Source organism: Ailuropoda melanoleuca, chromosome 8 (assembly GCF_002007445.2).
Source record: "Ailuropoda melanoleuca isolate Jingjing chromosome 8, ASM200744v2, whole genome shotgun sequence".
NCBI classification, from domain to species: Eukaryota; Metazoa; Chordata; class Mammalia; order Carnivora; family Ursidae; genus Ailuropoda; species Ailuropoda melanoleuca.
The window spans coordinates 61,161,241-61,182,338 of NC_048225.1; the positions used below are offsets into that span (position 1 = coordinate 61,161,241).

At 39.7% G+C, this 21,098-nt stretch overlaps 1 protein-coding gene across 3 annotated transcripts in view; it reads right to left on the reverse strand.

Annotated features, from left to right (window-relative positions):
* The window catches only part of DENND5A (DENN domain containing 5A), a 105,472-nt gene that overhangs the window by 41,482 nt on the left and 42,892 nt on the right, over positions 1 to 21,098 (reverse strand). For all 3 annotated transcript variants that reach the window (XM_034666539.1, XM_011220930.3, XM_034666538.1), the window contains exons 4-6: positions 19,906 to 20,563; positions 11,539 to 11,726; positions 830 to 1,147 (exon numbers count right to left, since the gene is read on the reverse strand). In XM_034666539.1, coding sequence (XP_034522430.1) covers positions 830 to 1,147; positions 11,539 to 11,726; positions 19,906 to 20,563 — 1,164 coding nt within the window. The remainder of the gene's footprint in view (positions 1 to 829; positions 1,148 to 11,538; positions 11,727 to 19,905; positions 20,564 to 21,098) is intronic.

A 21,098-nucleotide genomic window follows, 5' to 3' on the forward strand; every position in this document is an offset into this window, starting at 1 on the left:
ATCTCTTTGATTTTCTCCCCCACATCACTGTTCTTATCTTTCTCCCTAAGAATTTCTCCTTACTGTGTCTGTTTTAACCTTTCTAAATATTTCTCTGCTCCTCTTTAGCCATGATTTTTTTAAAAATATCTGCTTTACTAATTAAATAGAACAGGAAAAATGAAATGTTTCACACTTTACTAAAAAAAAAAAAAAACCAACAAAGTGATTACACTGGCCCATTCTGCTTATATGTAATTTACAAAAATAACTTAACAGTGAGAATGGGAGAGGGTGAAGAGATGGGTAAAAAACTACAGAAAGCTGATAGTGTCATCAAAGTCAGGAGATGGAAAGCTAACTTCAGCCTGGAAAGAGCACAAGACTAGCATTCAGGAGGACCAGGATCTAGCCTCCACTCAGTCACCCAGTAGGCACTTAATTTTTCTAAGCCTTGCTTTCTTGAGTTATAAAACAGTGTTAACAATACCTGCTCTGCATGCTCTCAGTTGCCGTGAAACTCAAAGGGCAATGGATCTGGAAGAGGTCTGAATACAAAGATGACCACTGTCATCCCCCCAAGTCACTCTCCTGTAGTGTTCACAAAGAATGACAGCAGGTTCTTTTTGATGCCCAGGTGAAAAGCTATCCAAATTTAGATTTAAATAGCATTTACTAAGATAATGTTTGCCAGAGCTGAATCCAGAGTCTCCCATCCATGAGCATTCTTCCACTGCTCATATATAAGCCTTGCCCAGAACTAGATGCTTTCTTATCTCACACTCTATTTCACCAGGACAGCCCCCTAGTACAGACCAAACCTGTCACAAATTTATATACAGCATCTTACCTTTTCCAGGCTCACCCCCGTCCTCTTGACCAAGGCCTGCAGCCGGGCAATAGTTTCATTCTCCTTGAGGAGCTCATAGGAATGCAAAGGGGAGCCTGCGATGTTCCCATTCCTCTTGTCAGAGACAAGCTCAGAGGCCCGGAGCCTCTTCAGCTTGGAGGCACTCTCGCTGCAATGAAGGTTCCCTTCAGGGGGAATGCCAAATGCCATGAGAATCTCAGAGACTTCCTGGACAAACTCCAACTTGTTGGGAAACTGAGGCAGGTCCTCTGGCAGCTCAATGAAATGGTTGTCAATGTCCACAAAGCAGAGGTTAGCCTGGCAGTCAAAACAGGATGAGTGTAAACAACTCCAGAGCATTAGGAAGAAGGTTTAGAAAGGATAATGAACAAGAGAGAGAAGAGGAAATATCTGAAATTGGCATGTGTGAGACACGGTATAAACATGGGGTTCAAGAAGGAAACTGACCTGAGTTCTAATCTTCCAATGCCACTTTCTAAGGAACGTTACTTAAAACTTTCTGTCTCCTCAGTTATAAAATGGAAATAAAGAGATAAAAACACTTATCTTAGAGAGTGTTAAGGATTCTGTGATGACACAGATATTGAACACCTACCACAAAAGTCACACATATAGTAAATGCTCGTAAAATATTCGCTGAATTCCTGAATTCTTACAGGAGTAAAGAAAACATCAGGAGTGAGTCAGAAAGTCTAGGTTCCAGATCTGACTCCAGCACTATCTCCCTATATGACCCTGAGCATACCATTATCCCTTTTGAGCCTTGGTCCTAATTTGTGAGATTTGGTGGCTGGTCTTAATTATTTCTGTGCTTTGTTCTGGCTTTAAGGTTGCTTCTGAGAAGATGTACGGAGACAGCACTCTCATACACTGCTGGCGAGGTAGGTAATATGGATTAACAAAGAACAACTTGGCAATATCTATGTACCCTTATTTTACAGACAAAAGTGTTACAGAGAGGTGAACTAACTTGTTCAAAGTCACACAGCTAGTAAGTAGAACTGTGATTTGAACCGAGCTAGCCTGACTCCAGACATATGCTCAAGCTCTTAGCCCTCCACTCCTCTCCTTAGAGGCCTACACATTTCTTGCTCAATTTAACTTACGTATTTTATAGCTCCTATCCCTACTGGTATTTCCTTATGGCTATAAATTAGAAAAGCCTTTTTAAAAAATATTCATCTTATAACCATGAACCTGTCTAGCCAAGAAAACCATCATTTCCTTCACTGCATTATTAAATGTTTAAGAGTGTTTGTTTCAAGATGAAACCAGAGAGGGAGACAAACCATAAGAGACTCTTAATCTTAGGAAACAAACTGAGGGATGCTGGAGGGGAGGGGTGTGAGGGGATGGGGTAACTGGGCGATGGGCATTGGAGAGAGTATGTGTTGTAATGAGCACTGGATATAAGACTGATGAATCACAGGCCTGTACCCCTGAAACAAATAATACATTATATCTTACTTAAAAAAAAAAAGTTTGAGAACTGATCTTAAAAAAAAAAAAGGATCTGAAATTTGCTGAATGAATTAAACATAATACAGAAATTTAAAAAAAAAAAGTTTGTTTTATGTCCTTCAACAGATAAATGGATAAAGAACATGTGGTACATATATATATATATACACACACACACACATATAAGTACATATATATATGTGTGTGTGTGTGTGTATATGTGTATATATATATAATGGAATATTACTCAGCCAACAAAAAGAAGGAAAACTTGCCATTTGCAATGACATGGATGGAACTAGAGGGTATTATACTAAGTGAAGTCAGTCAGTCAAAGAAAGACAAATACTGTGATTTCACTCATATGTGGAATTTAAGAAACAAAACAGATGAACAATAGGGGAAGGGAAGGGAAGGAAAAGAAAAATAAAATAAGATGAAAACAGAAAGGGAGAGCACAAGAGACTCCTAATTCAAGGAAACAAACTGAGGGTTCCTGGAGGGGAGTTGGGTTGGGGAGGATAGGGTAATAGGGTGATGGGCATTAAGGAGGACACGTGATGTGATGAGCACTGGGTGTTATATGCAATTGATGAATCACTAAATTCTACCTCTGAAACTTAAAAAAAAAAGTGTTTCTGTTTTGTTCATATAACAGAAATGATAATATTACCTATGCCATAAATTTGAGGATTATGAGACAATAAATGTTGAGGATTTATGTGCCAGGCCCATATTACTAACCAACGGTAATTAACATTGTTATTATCACTGTGGAAGATAAAACTTCAATAAATGGTTATCACATATAACAATATTATTAGATAGGAAAATTTCACATTGAAAAGATGTTGATAATCCCCCTACTTATTTGTAAATGTAATGTCAATTTTTTTCAAAATTCCAGAGAGTTTTTGAAGGGAGTGTCTGATGAATTAATTCTGAATCTTGCCTGAAAGAATAAAACAGCCAAAAAAATTCTGAGAAAACACTTGCCTTACTGGATTCTAATATAAACATAAAATAATCTGTTGGAAAATAAGAGTCTTTTTTTTTTTTAAGATTTTATTTATTTATTTGACAGAGAGAGACAGCCAGCGAGAGAGGGAACACAAGCAGGGGGAGTGGGAGAGGAAGAAGCAGGCTCATAGCGGAGGAGCCTGATATGGGGCTCGATCCCAGAACGCGGGGATCACGCCCTGAGCCGAAGGCAGACGCCCAACCGCTGTGCCACCCAGGCGCCCCAGGAAAATAAGAGTCTTGAACAGACCCATGTATGTGGATGGATCATTCAATAAATGTTTTCGGGACAAATGGCTATACATTTAGAAATGTTAAAATAGAATACCACAAATGAATTTGAGATAGACTCAAGATTTAAATACAAAAAATAAAGCCACTCTATTTTCTTAAAAGAGTATCTTTTAGAGATCAATACTGAATATATTTGAATAACACAATACTGCTGTGTGAGATTTGTTTCAAAATAATCCAGCAGGGTGAGTGGGGAGAGGGAGGTCAATACGGAAAGAAGAGCAGCCATGAGCTGATGGTTATCACAGAACGACGGACACTAGTCTCTTTATTCTGACATGCATTCATGTTTTCCACAACAAAAAGTTAAAAAAGTTAAATAAACCCACAAAAGCAGTAACAAACTATAAAAGATTACTGCTCTATCTTAAGGTAGAGTTGGGCTTTCTAAACTTTATACAAGGCTAAAAACCATAAAGGTAAATACTGCCATAAAAAAATTAAAAGATAATTTAGGAAACAGTAATTGTCATACATAAACAAGGTTAATAGCCAAAGAAATCACTGAAACAAAAATAAATCACCCAACTGAGAAGTGGGAACTCGTTACGGAAGGCAAACACAGAAGAACTTTCAGTTAATTAACTTCACGTATATGAAAAGATGGGGGTGCTTCGGTGGCTCGGTCAGTTAAGAGCTAACTCTTGATTCTGGCTCAGGTCATGATCTCAGGGTCCTGGGACAGAGCCCTGCATCAGGATCCATGATTAGCGGGGAGTCTGCTGGAGGATTCTCTCTCTCCCCCTCTCCCTCTGCCCCTCCCCTTCCCACTCACACTCTCTCTCTCAAATAAAGTTTTACATATACACACATATAAAGTTGTTCAATTTTGCTAATAATCCAAGAAATACAGACAAAGTATTTTTTACCTACTGGGTTGGCAAAGATCTACAAGATTTATAAAGTCCAATGCTGGCCAAATCACTAGAAAGCAAACATCTCATACACTCTTATTAGGAATATAAACTGAACACTTTCTGGGGACAATCTTAAAGACATTTTTTTCCTGGGAAACCAAAAACTAGAACATTACCAATACTTTATCTACCTATACAGTCTGCCCCAATCCCATCCTCCAATCTACACATTCCCATCCCCAGGTAACCACGATCCAGAATTCTCTATTTATTATCTTTTTGCCCTTTGTTGTACATTTATCACATATATATGCCTTTAAGTGTTTGCTTGTCTTTTTAAGTTTATGAAAGGATTACCATTCCTTAAGCAGCGCTGTGCTCCTACTTTTCTTCACTCAACATGAGTTACTAAGACTCAGCCATTTTCTTATAGCTAGCTATATGATATTCATTTTCATTCTTGTGTAATATTCCACTGTGTGGATATAGCACAATTTATTATCAATTCTCCCATTAAAGGGCATTTAAGTTCTTTCCTGTTTTTGCTTTTACATTTTTACATGTTTTCTTGGACATGTGTGCAAGATCTTCTCCCGGATGTATCCTAGGAGTGGAGCTGCTGTGTTCTAAGCTATGCAAACGTTCAACTTTATAAAATAATGCCTAGCTGTGTCCAAACTAGTTATAACAATTTACACTTTTACCAGCAATCTATTGATCCTACCAAAATTTGCTATCATTAGATTTCTTAATTTTGCCACTGAAACAGGCGCATTTAATTTATACTTGTCTGGTTGCTAGTGAAAAAAATGTGCATTTTTTTTGCAATACTTATCCACATCTTTAGCCCATTTTTCTACTGGGCTGCTTATCATCTTACTGGTTTGTACAAGTTCTTTACAATCTCCTGATGCTAATTCTTGGTAGATTATACGTGTTACGTATCTTCTAGTTTTTATCGTATCTTTTCATTTTAAGATGTCTTTCTCGTAATTTAAAAAATCAAATATATACTCTGGTTTCTCTTCAGACCACATAAATGTTTCGCCTTTTACTAAAAAACCAAATTTACCAATTTTTTATTTTAGGCATCATGTTTTCTGTATCTTGTTTACAACATCCCTACCCAGAGGTCAGAAATGTACTTATTAACATTATCTTTAGAAGTCTTAATTTTTGCTCTTGATGTTTATAACTTCTTAATCCATCTCAAGTTGATTTTATTATGGTGGAAGGTAGGGATCCTTTTACTTTTTTCCCTTTTGGACAAACAATTTTTCTAGCTCCATTATTAAACAGTACCTCCTTTGGGATGGTACCTCTACTGTATATCAAAGTGTTGATCCACTGGTCCTTCTACTTTTCCCTGTACCAATAAGTCTTGCAGTCTAAAAGAAGAGGTGGGGGGATGACATAAGCCTAGCTAGATAGAACCATTCCACAAACTCGCAGTCTATTAAAACTGCATGTTTTAAGATGTCCATGCATGCATTCATTCAATAAACACTTGCTGGCTGCATAAACTATTCCATCTACCAATCCACAGTCAAAAAAGGAACTTTCCCATATCCAAGATACAAAGATTAAAAGAAGAAGAGCTTTAAAATCCACTACTTTCTGGATCCAAAGGGGCACCTGTACCCCACTGTTTACAGCAGCAATGTCCACAATAGCCAAACTATGGAAAAAGCCCAAATGTCCATCAACAGGTGAATGGATAAAGAAGATGTGGTATAAACACACAAAGGAATACTACTCAGCCATCAAAAAAAATGAAATCTTGCCATGTGCAGAAATGTGGGTGGAACTAGAGAAGAAGGGGCAACAGAAGAAAAAATAAAACAAGACAAAATCAGAGAGGAAGATCAACCATAAGAGACTCTTAATCACAGGAAACAAAGTGAGGGTGGCTGGAGTGGAGGATGGTGGGAGGATGGGGTAACTGGGTGATGGACATAAGGGGGGCACATGATGTAATGAGCACTAGGTGTTATATAAGACTGATGGATCACTGACCTGTACCTCTGAAACCAATACTACGTTACATGTTAATTAACTGAATTTAAATTTTTTAAAAATGAAAAAAAAATTCACTTTCTGGAGTTCTCCACTGGATAACAAGTTTAAGCCTTGACTGGAAAAAGGGCCAACAAATGTTTAACACCTAAAAATAGGCTTTTTGTTTGTTCCTTTAAGATTTTAAAATTATAAATGCTTTCATATCAAGCCATTAAAAAAGATAATAAAGACAACTAAATCTAGGCATGAAGATCACCTACCTCGTAAGTCCTGTCCGTACAGCTAACAGAACAAAGCCGTGTGGCCCCCCAAAGGCACACAGTGCAATCATTTACCCACTGGTTCTCCTCTCTTCGTAGAAAAAAAGCAGTTTGTCCAATTGGAAACACAGAGGCATCTAAAAATAACTGCATCCACTCAACAATGCTTGGTTGGCTTTTCTCCCACTGATGTGAGCCAAATATAGAATGTCTGTAAAGAATTTTATGAACTCCAGGGGCGCCTGGGTGGCACAGCGGTTAAGCGTCTGCCTTCGGCTCAGGGCGTGATCCCGGCGTTATGGGATCGAGCCCCACATCAGGCTCCTCCGCTATGAGCCTGCTTCTTCCTCTCCCGCTCCCCCTGCTTGTGTTCCCTCTCTCGCTGGCTGTATCTCTCTGTCAAATAAATAAATAAATAAAATCTTTAAAAAAAAAAAAAAAAAAGAATTTTATGAACTCCAAATGCTAAGTCCACGTATTGTAGATATACTCCTGGTGGGAGGTAGCTAGAGGGGAGAACGCAGCTCAGGCACACATCAGAGATGTGCTAGATTAAGACAGGAGCCTTAGTAGATACCATAGCCATTCTTTACAGAGTTGGGCTGAAGGAGATAGGGATGGGAAGGCAAAGTGAAACAGGAGGTCATTCAAACACTAAGCTCAAACAACAGCCTCACGCTGCTTTCTCCTACACACGGAGAGTTCTGGCAAACAGAAGCAACCTGCGAGCCCACCTCAAACTCCTCACGCACCCTTTCCTCAGCTAAGGGGCCAACTCCTGCAAAACGGCCTAGGGGGCAAAAGGTAGCCTAAAAGAGTCACTGAACCCACATGATCAGTTTTCCTCTTTTAACCTCCTGCCTTGTTGGGAGAGGCCAGGGGAAGACTTAGCTACTCTGGGACAGTAACCACATGGATCCCCAAAATCCTGAAAGTCTTCCAAATTTTTTCTGCAGGACGTCATAATGCCCCTTCCCAGAGCTGAGTTCCTAATACCAAATTACAGCCAGCTTCACCCCTAGTCTATGTCCATGCTATTCAATGAAGGGGAGCTCAACACATACGTTATTGGGAAAAGCTATTGAAGGAATATCTTAAGAAAGGAGAAAAAAACAGTAGGAAAGAAAGACAGACCCAAGAAAGAAAGAAGTAACACCCTCTTCTTTACTCTAATATCCTCTGCCTGCTTCCCCTGACATAGCCGCAGACAAACTGCCCCCTTCCTGGACTCACACAATGAAACCCAAAAGAGAAGCACAGGACAAAGAATGCCTCACAAAGGCAGCTCAGCACTTTCCCTTGCTCAGGGACAGCTGAGCTCGTTTGTTGGTATAAAAAGGAACAAAGGGCTTTTTCACAGACTTCTGATGCCCCAAGATGGGGCAGCAACTGATGAATTCAGATTTAGAGACCTAAGAAATGTACAATCTTCATCCCTCTGGGGAAAGTCCCTTTTATAAATCAAGCTTGCCCCACTAGCCTGATGATGCACCCTTGCGCAGGCCCAGGTGAATTTCCCCAGTTCTGCCTCAAACCTCCTTCTAGCAGCGTAAAGATACCACAGGATATCCACCAAAATGTTAAAAGTCGTTATCTCTGAGTAGTAAAATCCAAAGTCATTTTTACTTTATTTTTATGCTTTTGTGCACTGGTATAATTTTTTACTAGAAACACGTATCACTTATGGGACACCTGGCTGGCTTGACTGGTAGCACATGGACCCTTGATTTCGGGGTTGTAAGCTTGAGTCCCGTGTTCAGTGTGGGGAGTACCTAAAACTAAAATCTTTAAAAAAAAGTGTGTGTGTGTGTGTGTGTGTGTGTGTGTATATATATATAAATAAAATTCGTGAGACGGGGCGCCTGGGTGGCACAGCGGTTAAGCATCTACCTTCGGCTCAGGGCGTGATCCCGGCGTGATGGGATCGAGTCCCACATCAGGCTCCTCTGCTGTGAGCCTGCTTCTTCCTCTCCCACTCCCCCTGCTTGTGTTCCCTCTCTCACTGGCTGTCTCTATCTCTGTCAAATAAATAAATAAAATCTTTAAAAAAAAAAATTCGTGAGACATCCCGAAGTTGTCTTTCAGAGATATTTTTAGTCTTTCATTATGCGTATCTTTCAGGGCGCTTTATTCCTTGAGAAAAGTTCTCCCCAGTCTAAAGTTCCCCAGAGGGACTACACAGGCTCAGGTATTCCACAGGTTCTCTGCTAAAAATCAAGGTAAATATCCAGCTATGAAACAACCTGCACAAATCTGTGACCTTCAAAAGGACAGTCTGGATGAAGTGGGACTCCGAAACCCTAGAGTTGCTTATTAAGTATGTACAGGTATTCATTGTCACCTCTCCTTCCCAAGCAGACCACAGGGAGACGCAAGGGATGTAGCAACAATGGAGAATATTATAAAAGTGGAGACCCCAATAACCAGGACACAGTGAACTTTTGGATTCCTCAAACAACCCCTGGTTTCTCAAACAGTTTCACTGAGTCCCCCATTAAGAAAACTGCTGGTCTCTTAGCAGCCGCTTGATACACCCACATACATGAGGCACCCAAAGAACGATGCTGAGGGATCCTACAGGGAAGGGAACTTGCCCCAAATATAAGCAAGCTGATGCGAACGATGAAAATAAAACTGAGAAAACTGGCTTCTTGCCTAGTGACCTACTTACTACACTGGTATGTAGCATTCCTCTTTAGCTCTCCACCTTCACCTGTTTTTTGTTGTTATTCTTGTTCTGACTTTACAAAATGACAGATTTATTCTGAAGAGGTGTCAATTTAAATATGCATGCTTACATTCTCCAAACTTTGATATGTACTCTTCATGTATATTTATCAGTAAAACATATAAAAAACCCAATACCCCAACTCAATGATTTTCTCCATCATTTAGATCTCTTCTTCCTTAATTAATCTTGTCCCACTCCAAACAACACAAAGGTCTATAAAATCAAAGCAGCAAAGGCGGTAAGAAAGGGAAGAAGCTACAAGGAGGACATTTTGCTTCTAAAACCAAAGGAGAAAGAAAAAGTAGAGATGCATCTGACTGTAATGTAAATATTACAAGTGTGATCTAATAATCAGGGTTTCATCAAGGATGCTGCCCAGACATGCCCAATAATATGAGATCCAGTTACACGAGACCGTGCTCTTCTTTGGAGGTTTCCTTACTAATATTACTTAGTTATGCAAAAATCTCCCTCCAAAAACATTTTGGTGGAGGGAGGAAACAGAGCCATGTAACACCAGTGTATGTATACTCCAAAATCTTGTTCTGAATTTCTAATGACTAAGAAATTCAGAATATGAAAACCCCTTCTCCCAAGTGGTTTCATACCAGCCACAAAATGAGATAAAAAGGTAGACCGGTTCTTTGGGTAATTCTAGAAAAATAAAAAATAATCTTATTTTAATCATGCTTTAAATCTGCTTTAGAATGAAGCAGGAAATAAACAAATAAATATATTTTTAATCAATTCTTTTGGTATTTGAAACAAGAGGAAAGAGGAGCAGGCCATCTTCACAGCAAGAGAGGAAAAGCATTCTCTCAAGGTCTTCCTTATCTGGAACAAGGAAAATTTTCAGCTGGCTCAGCACCACAAAAATCACTATGATCAGGTCAACTTTTACAGATAAACTTGGCCTATAAAAGAAACCCACTGATTTATTAATACTTGGTCTGAGTAATGAAGTAATTATGAAATTATGTTATGTGGGATTTCCTTAAAATAACGGGGGGTAGGAGGTATAAAAGTAAAATTCAATTTAACATGTATGATAACTGTTGAAGATGGGTGCTGAGAACACAGGAATTCATTATGCTACTCTTTTATGTGTATTTCGAGTTTTACAGAATGAAGCGATTTTCTTTTTCTTTCTTCCTTTCTTTCTCTCTTCTCTCTCTTTCTTTCTCTCTCTCTTTCTCTCTTTCTTCCTTCCTTCCTTCCTTCCTCCCTCCCTTTCTTTCCTTTCTTTCTTTCTTTCTTTCTTTCTTTTTCTTTCTCTCTCTCTCTCTCTTCCTTCCTTCCTTCCTTCCTTTCTTTCCTCTCTCTCTCTCTCCTCTCTCTCTCTTTCTTTCCTTTCTTTCCTCTCTCTCTCTCTCCTCTCTCTCTCTTTCTTTCCTTTCTTCCTTCCTTCCTTCCTCCCTCCCTCCCTCCCTCCCTCCCTCTCTCCCTCTCTCTCTCTCTCTCTCTCTCTTTCTCTCTTTCTCTCTTTCTTTCTTTCTCTCTCTCTCTCTCTCTCTCTCTTTCTTTCGTTCTTTCGTTCGTTCTTTCTTTCTTTCTTTCTTTCTTTCTTTCTTTCTTTCTTTCTTTCTTTCTTTCTTTGTAGGCTCCATGCCCAGCACAGAGCCCAGTGCAGGGGCTTGAACTCAGGACCCTGAGATCAAGACCTGAGCTGAAATCAAAAGTTGGAGGCCTAACCAACAGAGGCACTCAAATGCCCCTAAAAAGATCTCCTAATAAATGTCTTGAAGAGTACGTAAAATGCAATGCTTGAAAAACTGCATATGGAAAAGGAAATTCACGATAGTATAAACACAGATGTTACAATGTATGCAATGTCAGATAATAGAGATGACAAATGTTCCCGCAATGACATAAACTAAGCTAAATGTTCATTGTTTTTACATTTTTTCCTGGAATGTTATTTATGCTCCTCAAAATTAAAGAAAATAAACTTTGTGACACCACCCCAGCCTCATCCCAAAGCCATTCTCTCTCCAATCCTAGACTGGGGCCAGGGGCACCAGCGCCCAAGCTCTGCATTCCTCTCACCTCTTGAGGCAGCTCCAGCTTTGACCGGTCATCCAGGCCATTGGAATGCAAGCCCATCAGGTATGGAACAGGAGCATCTAAGAAATGTAGGAGAGAAGCCGGGAGAATAGGGACATAGACATGCTGCCACTGGAAAGGAAACATGAGAGCTGTAATTGTCTCCGCCACAGTCATCAGTCTCTGGTAATCTAGGTTAAAAAACAAAACAAAACAAAAAAACACATACAAACCAGTCAAAAACAAAGCACTCGCTTGTCAAATAGTAAGTTAAAACCTTCAATACAATTTCACATTTAGAAAGGCTCTGAATAAACCTCAACAAGGGTATGCTCAGAATGTGATTCCCTTATGGGTATCAGAAAGACAACCCTGAGACCTCAGTGGACCACAAGCTGAAATAGACCCACATACAGGTTCTTGCTGGTAATAAAATTTACTATAGAAATATAGTAGAAATCCTAAATGGCACCTTGCTCCAAATACTTAAGCAGAATGTTAAGTAGCTTCTCTGAAGTTGAAAGGGGTTGGGGAACTACAACAACAACAACAAAGGAACAGTGGCCTGGGTCTTCATTCAGCATGGAAGTTCTTTTACCACTCAGATATTATCAGCATTCTATTAGAAACTAACAGGAGCTCTGCCTTCAAGATCAAGACCAAAGAACCACAAAGCATGCAGAGCTGGTTTTCCACCAGTCAAGTCTGTCCTCCACCTGGAACTTTTCCTGAATGAGAACGGCACAAATGTGTTATTTTAATACTTCAATAAAAAGCTTCCTGAGAATTTGAAAGACTAAGAAGATTGACTTTCATGCTTCAAAACTCTTATTTTAGGGCAGAGATCTTAGTCTGGAAGGGAAGGCTTTGTGTTCAAAGTTTAGCTTTACTTTTAGAACACAATTTCTAGACCCATTTTATATTTTTAAAAAAAGTAATAAATACATTGGCAAAGCCAATAAAATGGACTGGTTAAAAGTAAAATTTTAAAAGTTACTATTTACAAAAAAAAAATTACTATTCACAAATGGTATAATGGTTTCAGGCATTTAAGGACAAAGCAGGCACATAAATTTTAAAATCATATGACTAATATCCTCTGGAATGGTTGATTTCAAATGAGCTTTCACAAGGGTTAAAGTGGTTTCACGTACTAAAAATCCACCCCATCATTTAAACAAATAATAGCTTGGTTCATAAAGGAGTTACAGGTAACAGAAAGGTTTCCCCACAATGAGGAAGATTGAGTAAAAAAGTGAGCAAAAACTGGTATGTATCAACTAGGTAGAAGTTTAGCAAAGTATCCCATATTTGCTCACTAATCACGCTTTGAAAGTTGCCTACCTTACTCCTGGCTAAGCAAAGAATAAGGAAAATATATAGAAATTAATGACTAAAACTCCATCATCTCAAACTTGATTTTAAGGGCACTACAGGAAAATGCCTCGTATGCTTCTTTGCGGAAACTAAGGAACGTGACAGATAAGTGATATAACCAATTAATGCCTAAAAGTGAACTCTGAGATTGATCATCAATTAAAACAAACAAAAAACTGGTTTAGCAGAAGGACAAAAGAATATGAGCTTCTCATATTCAGTAAAGATCAAGGCAAACTAGTAAGAGTTCAAGGAGAGAGTCTATCTCATTTTTCATTGTGCCTACACAAAGCAACGTTATTCCTACATTAAAAACTATTTAGTGAAGATTCCCAACCATCACTCAAGCAACAACAAAAACATTTCCCAAATTACAAAAAAAAAAAAAGAAAAGCAATCTTTGGAGTTAGGTTTTATATATATAAATAATTTCAGAAAAAGTATTTAGTCCCACATGAAAGTAAACAACTGACAAAATTTATGCCATTGCAAGCTCTGCCTTCAGCCTCTTCTGTGATACCTCAATTCCGTGGGATGCCCGTACAACTTTGCTTTTTAATCTTTCTGCTGAAATTCTTCTGCTCGATGACATTCCAACAAGCATTATTAAGAAGAATTCTAACCTGGGAGGCTCAGTCAGTTAAGCAGCCAGCTCTTGATTTTAGCTCAGGTCATGATCTCAGGATCGTGAGATCAGGCCCCTTGTGAAACCGAACCTTGCATCAGGCTCCACTTAGCAGGGAATCTGCTTGAGATTCTCTCAGTCTCCCTCCCCCCACTCACAGGTGTGCTCTCTCTGCCCCTCAAATAAATAAAGCCTTTAAAAAAGAAAAAAAGAAAAATTCTAATGATTCTCCAGATGAGACTTTAATTCTTCTATTTTTCTACATATGAATGTCTGCAAATAATCTACTCAAGAGCAATAATCTTGAGAATCTCAGACATCTTAAGAATTTATTTTAAAATTCAAAATTAAGATGAATCAAAAGAATGCAAAAGCATGGGAGAAAACCTTCAAGTGATGTGTAAAGCTAAAGGTGTAGTCTTACTATGTCCCAACACTGGGACATGAGAGTTTGCATGAATATTACACCAAAATATCCCATCCCCATCTTCAGTGTGTACACACACACACACCGCTGCTGGATTTAAGGGCGGGGGGCGGGGAGGCAGGAGTACCAGAGGTCTTTTCAATCATGAGAAAACCAAAAGACTTCCTCCTTCCTTTGCCCAAGTCAATAAAGCAGGTGCTTCATATGGCTGGCATTCCTGGCATGTCTGCTCAGGGACAGTAACATTTCACAGAAGGCCAACAGACAGTTTGAGTAAAGAAGTCCCAAAAATGCCTCTGTCATGAGACTTCCTGGTGCCGGAGTACTACTTCCAGTACCTAGCTGCAGTGTCTGGAACAACCATTCTACAACATAGAACAGAGCATGCTACAGTCTGAAGGAAAAGGCTTTCCCCACTCCATCAAAGCAGGTTTTCCAACAGCACAGAAATCTGGTTCTGGTTTCCCCCTACTTTTCAGGAAAAATCTCATCTAGTCTAGTATCTAAAACTCAGCCCACTTGTTTCTTAAGAGTGGATAACTTTATTTGCCTCAGATTGAGATCTCTGAAGAATTCCTTGTGATGCACTTGAAATTATGGGATTCTTAGAAACAAAACACTTTTGGAGGTCAGAGATAATCTCCTCTCTCAAGGCTAAGCTGATTTCCATTTATGTGGTTTAGTTTTACAGACAGGTTTCTTTTTCTCTACATTTTTACATTTAAAAAAAGCAACATCCCACCTTGAAGGATGGCCTGGCTGGCCTAACAAACAAAGCCTCACGGATCCAGTAATCTGCGGTACCCACCCTAGGGTGCTGACCTCCAAGAGCTGTAAGCGACAGCACAAAACCCATTTCCGTACACCAGCACAGGTGACAAAGGCAGCACCTCCTCTGCCATTGCCTGTGTCTGGCTCTTCATTCCAAGAAGGTGAAATCAATAAACAGGAAGCAGCGGAAGGTCACGTGCACCCAAGGCATTTCAAACAATCAAAATCAACTGGAGATACTAAGGCTCTAGGCAACTATGTTCTCTTAAATCCCCATAATGTTTAACGAGCGATTACTTTTAACAAAAGGAAATAATGCAAAACACAGTGGGATCACAACCCCCGCTACTGAGTGGTGAGGGAGGGAGGGAGGAATTAGCATGTTTTCATGGCTTGTCTCTGTGCAGAGAAAGACAACAGCTTTGGGACCACTCTACAGGTTAACCCACCCTTAAACAAACTACAGGGCCAGTTCTATGCACTGGAAACGGAATCACGAACTGCCCTTGCATACTCACACTTCATGTACTCGTGTACTCGTTCTTAGGAAACAACCTAATTTCTATGTCTCAATATCTCCAAGATACATTATTAAATGAAAGAAAGTGCAAGACCATGATTAGCATGCTCCCATTTGTGTTGTTTCTAAAAAGTATATATGCTGTATATGCACGACTATGTCTGGAAGGAAACAGGAAAACAGTGGTAATCTCCCTGAAGGACAACCAGGGGCCAGAGGTGGAAGTCTTTTACCCTTCACAATACACCCTTTTGTAATGTGTTAAAATTCCTACCACATGATTGAAAGGCTTTTTTTCTAAGTTTTAAGGTACCATATTTAAAACATATACATATGGTATATTAAATTTTAACATTAATTTTCATATACCACACATGTATCATAATGTACATGAATACTTGAAAGAATAATACAATTAATACGTATGTACTCAACACTTCACATGAAAATATTTCATTGTTCAAAAATATTTCAGAGGGTAAAATCTTTAAAAAAAAAAAGGGGGGGGGCGCCTGGGTGGCACAGCGGTTAAGCGTCTGCCTTCGGCTCAGGGCGTGATCCCAGCGTTCTGGGATCGAGCCCCACGTCAGGCTCCTCNCCACTCCCCCTGCTTGTGTTCCCTCTCTCGCTGGCTGTCTCTATCTCTGTCGAATAAATAAATAAAATCTTTAAAAAAAAAAAATTTCAGAGGGGGCACTAAAAAAATTAAGAGATTACTTCTGAGGAGTAGGATTCTAGGCAAAAAAGGGAAACTTTCAACTTTCTCTACCTTGTTTGTTGACACATTATTTATTTGCTTTTTTAAAAACTTATTTTTGGGGTGCCTGGATAGCTCAGTCAGTTAAGCATCCAACTCGTGATTTCAACTCAGGTCATGATATCAGGGTCCTGGGATTGAGCCCCAAGTCAGGGAGCCTGCCTAAGGATTTGTCTCCATCTCTCTCTGCCCTCCCCGCAAAATAAATCTTAAAAAAAAAAAAAAAAAAAAAACTGAGTANAAAAAAAAGACTGAGTAGGGACGCCTGGGTGGCTCAGTCGGTTAAGCCTCCAACTCTTGATTTTGGCTCAGGTCACAATCTCAGGTTCGTGAGACGGAGCCCATGTCGGTCTCCCTGCTAGGTGTGGAGGCTGCTTAGGATTCTCTCCCTCCTTCACCCTCTGCCCCTCATCACCCAAGTATGCATACACTCTCTCTCTCAAAAAAAATTAAATTAAATTAAATTAAATAGACTGAGTAATGCAAAGTGGCTAAAAAATACTATAACTAAATTAAGTATATCATGAGGCAATTAAGTGCAAAAAAAAAAAAAAATCAGGGAAAACCACAAAAATCTACAGGTAGTCTCCATTCTGGTTCTTTTGCAAGGTTTGTTAAGTTCTCACTCCCCTTTAAAAAACAAAATGTATCTGGAAAACCTAGTGAATGCATTATGGGTGTTGTTTATGCAAGAAAAACAATGCAGGGGCGCCTGGGTGGCACAGTGGTTAAGCGTCTGCCTTTGGCTCAGGGCGTGATCCTGGCGTTATGGGATCGAGCCCCACATCAGGCTCCTCCTCTATAAGCCTGCTTCTTCCTCTCCCGTTCCCCCTGCTTGTGTTCCCTCTCTCGCTGGCTGTCTATCTCTGTCAAATAAATAAATAAAATCTTTAAAAAAAAAAAAGAAAGAAAAAGAAAAACAATGCAGACATCTGATTAGCAGACCCATAATCAAAGGAAATACCTAGACTAGACCCTTCATCAAAAGACTAGTGACTATACAGTCATGTTTTAAGCTAAAATAACAATGTTTTTTGGAAGGCCACCTTTTTCATTCACCTAAGGCAAAACCTATTTCAAGAAAAGCCGCCTGAACTGTTTAAACTATATAATAATAGAGAGCATAGCCCACACCCAATAAAAGGCTACTCCATTTTACCTTCAGCCACGCTCAACAATATCCAGGAATTTTTTTGGAAAAATCTTTTTCCTAACCATGCTATAAACATGGCGTTAGGTCCTGAGTTCCACTTGATTCTATACACAAATCTTCTCAATAACCTCTTAAAACTCATATTTTACTGATACAATAACCCATATTCTGGGAAATTTAAGAAGGAGTCCTGAAGGAAAAATGTCACCTCTCATAGTTCTGGCTTTAATCCTCCTTTTCCCATGTCTACATCATTCCCACTGCATCACAGGTATCTAACCTACTGAACAAAATAAAAATCTATGAGTCCACATAATAATAAACAAACAAGGAAAAATAAACGTTACTCCTTATAGTGCAATGACAATTAATAAGCACAGATGGAGGGGCGCCTGGGTCACACAGTTGGTTAAGCACCCGACTCTTGTTTCGGCTCAGTTTGTGATCTCAGGGTCATTAGACTGAGCCGTGACAGGCTCCACACTTGGCATGGAGTTTGCTTGAGATTCTCTCTCCCTCTGCCCCTCCTGCTTGCGTGCTCTCTCTCTCTCGAATAAATAAATGAATCTTCTAAAAAATAAATGAATAAAAAATAAATAAATAAATATAGATGGAGCTAGAAAAATCACCATTTTGTGACCATAATGGTCCTATCTAATTCAGACCAGACTCATCAATGGATGTTAAATCTACTGGGAAAACTTCAAAGAGGAACAGTGTATTTACAGAGTTCCAAGTAACTCCCCACAAATTACTTACTAATTACAAAGGTCTTAACTTTCCATTTAAGAAATTTGGCAGACATAATCTTAACCAAGTGATCAAATTAACATTACCAAAGATGGGCAAACTGACACCAAGTGCATCCTGTCATGATAAAAATACACATTATGTGCCTCCTGATACAATGCACTGAGAGACTCACAACATCACTTCTGTGTATTATAGCCAAAAATTTATAATTCAAATCTAACCCTGAGGAAACATCAGACAAACCCAAACTGAGAAACACGCTACAAAATGCCTTGCCTGCACTCTTCAAAAATGTCCATGTCATGAAAGACATGAAGAAGTAACAAGTAGAAGCAAGTCATGTTACTAGACGAGAGCCTGGATCGGGAATTAAAAAAAAAAAAACCTTATCAAAGTAGACATTTTTGGGACAATGGTGAAACCTGAATACAATATTATAACAATGTTACTTTTCCTAAATTTGACAATCATACTATGGTTATGTAAGAAAATGTCCTTGCTCTTATGAAATAAAAGCTGACACATTTAGAAGTCAAGGGACATGGCATCTGCAATGAATCTCAATGGTTCAGTTATGTTCACACAGAGAGAGAGAATAAGACAAATGTGGCCAAATGTTAGTAATTGGTGAATTGTGAGAGAGCACACAAAAGTTCTTTCAATGCTTCTTGCAACTCTTCCATATGCTGGAAACTACTTCAAAATAAAAAGTCAAAAAACTTAAAACCTACAATGACTATGCATCTCAGAGTAACAAAGTCCTTACAATGGTCTACAATAGTAAAATCTAAGTCCTGTTAAGTTTAACAACATCTGCTTCTATCTTCCTGCTTTCTCACTCCGTACCTTTCACTCAGTTTTCTCAACTGTTCTTGAACATAACAAGCACATTCTTGTCTCAAAACCTTTATATGTGCTATGCCCTTTGCCTAGAATACTTTTCCTATAGATATTAACAAAGGTTGCTCAGAGAGGGCTTAAACTAATCACTCTATTAAAAATTGGAGGGGCGCCTGGGTGTCTCAATTAGTTAAGCATCTGCCTTTGGCTCAAAGCATGATCCCAGGGTCCTGGGATCGAGCCCTGTATGGGGCTCCCCACTCAGTGGGGAGTCTGCTTCTCCCTCTCCCTCTACCCCTCCTCCCCGCTTGTGCTCCCTCTCTCTCTCAAATAAATTTTAAAAAATCTTTAAAAAAACTAGAATTTCCCTTCCCCAAATACCATCCTCTTCCCTATGTTTCCCCACAGATCTTATTACCACTTTACACACTATGAACTTCATTTATTTTTTAATCATCCCCTCCTTCCCCACTAAAATATCAGCTCCATTATAGTAAGGATTTTTACCTGTTTTGTCCACCACTGTATCTCTAGTCCCTGAAACAACGCCTGGCACATGGCAGGGTCTCAATAAATAGGTACTGAACGAATAAATTTTATGTTATTTTTCTGGTTCATTTAATAAACATCTGTTTCCTTCTGATCGACTTTACTACTTTGTCCAAACCTGCTGCTCACATTCAGTTCACCTCTAATTTATAAAAAAACAATTCAGTTATAACAAACAGCAGAGAGAAGCAATACATCCCCATTTTCTCAAACACACTCTTTCAGCTATATGAAGGATCATCGTTTGTGAATCCTCACTTTTACTGTCAGGCTGAAGGGGCAAAAGTACTGCACAACGATGGAGGTCAGCTTTCCAGAACCATCGTTTCCTACCCCTCTTTTCAGCACAGTTAGAAGGGATGTCAGGAAGGATCCCCTCCCAGGCTGAAGCGCCCAGCAAAAGGCCATGACGATAGCCAGTTAGAAACTGTGACCCTCCTGTGCTCCATCAGTTTGCCATCTACCACCTACCTGCAAAAGATCTGAGTTTTGCTCAACCTGTAACAGCCCTTCACCTTTACAGTCAGTTCCACTGCATTCAATACGGAAAGAAGGGAAGCCCTATGCAGGGAGAAAGCTCCAATAAGCACTGACTTACGCTGTGAGTAGAGAAGGATCTGAAACTCCAGAAGGGCACAAGTAAAAAGCTGAAACACATTTTCCACCCCAAGCAGTTCAAAGACCTCTTTGACAGGGAAGTCAAATAAAGGAAGCTCGTTGGTACTTGGTCTCTGGCAGATTATTGGCCCATAGACCCCAGAAAACTTCAAGGACCGGCCCGGAGGTGGGAGTGGCACCTCATAGAGTACATTGTATATGTAGCTCTCGAGGGGCAGCGGAGGGGGCTGAGGTGAAGTGACTGCCTGGTGAAGCTGTTCCAGCACACTCCGACACGCTTTCATGAAGGACATGGGTGTGATGAGGCAGATGCACTTAGAGACGTAGAGCGTGTCCCGGCTAATGTCATAGGAGTTGAAGCGCTGAAGCTTGGTCCCAGGGGTGCCTTCCCCATCCTCCATGCCACCATGGTCTCGGCCATCAACAGAGGGAGAACGCAGGACATCATACTCAGCATTATGCATGTGGTACAAGGTCTGCATTGCACTGCAGATCTGCTTGCTAGTCACCTCCTCATAAAACGTGAGGGCAAAGCCGAATGTCCGAGAGCCATCCTCCCTTGTGATGATAAAGGCATGGAACTGCGGCTCCCTGGGATCAGCCTGGGTCTTGAATGCTAGCCCTTTGGGCATGCATAGCTGCAAAAGACAACAAGGAAACAAGTGGTGAGAACACTCACTGCTGCTCCTCTTTTCAGAATACCACCACTATTTATTACTCACAGAGTACCTGCCATGCTAGGTGTTTGGGATATTGAGATCAACACAGCAAAATACCTGTCCTAAAAATCTCCCGTTCTAAGACACACGAGTAAATAAAACTATAATGCAGTTATCAGGGTTACCCAAAAACAAAGTGTTAAGGCAACAAAGAATAGACAACCCAGCCCAGGAACATCAGAAAAGGCTTCACAGATGAGGTTATATTAGAATTCATCAGGTAGACAAGGGAAAGCAGGTATTTCCGGGACAGGAAGAAAATGCACAAAGATGAGGTAAGAGAAAGCTTGGAGAATTTAGGTAGGTGATTAAGCATGATAGCATTTACTGGGAAATGATGCTAGAGATATACCTATAAATTAGACAGATACAACTTCGTACCTAAAAATAAAGTTTTAGACTCTATCAGCTCAGAAAATTCTGTCATCAAGAGAGCCTTCTCTTTTCATAGAAA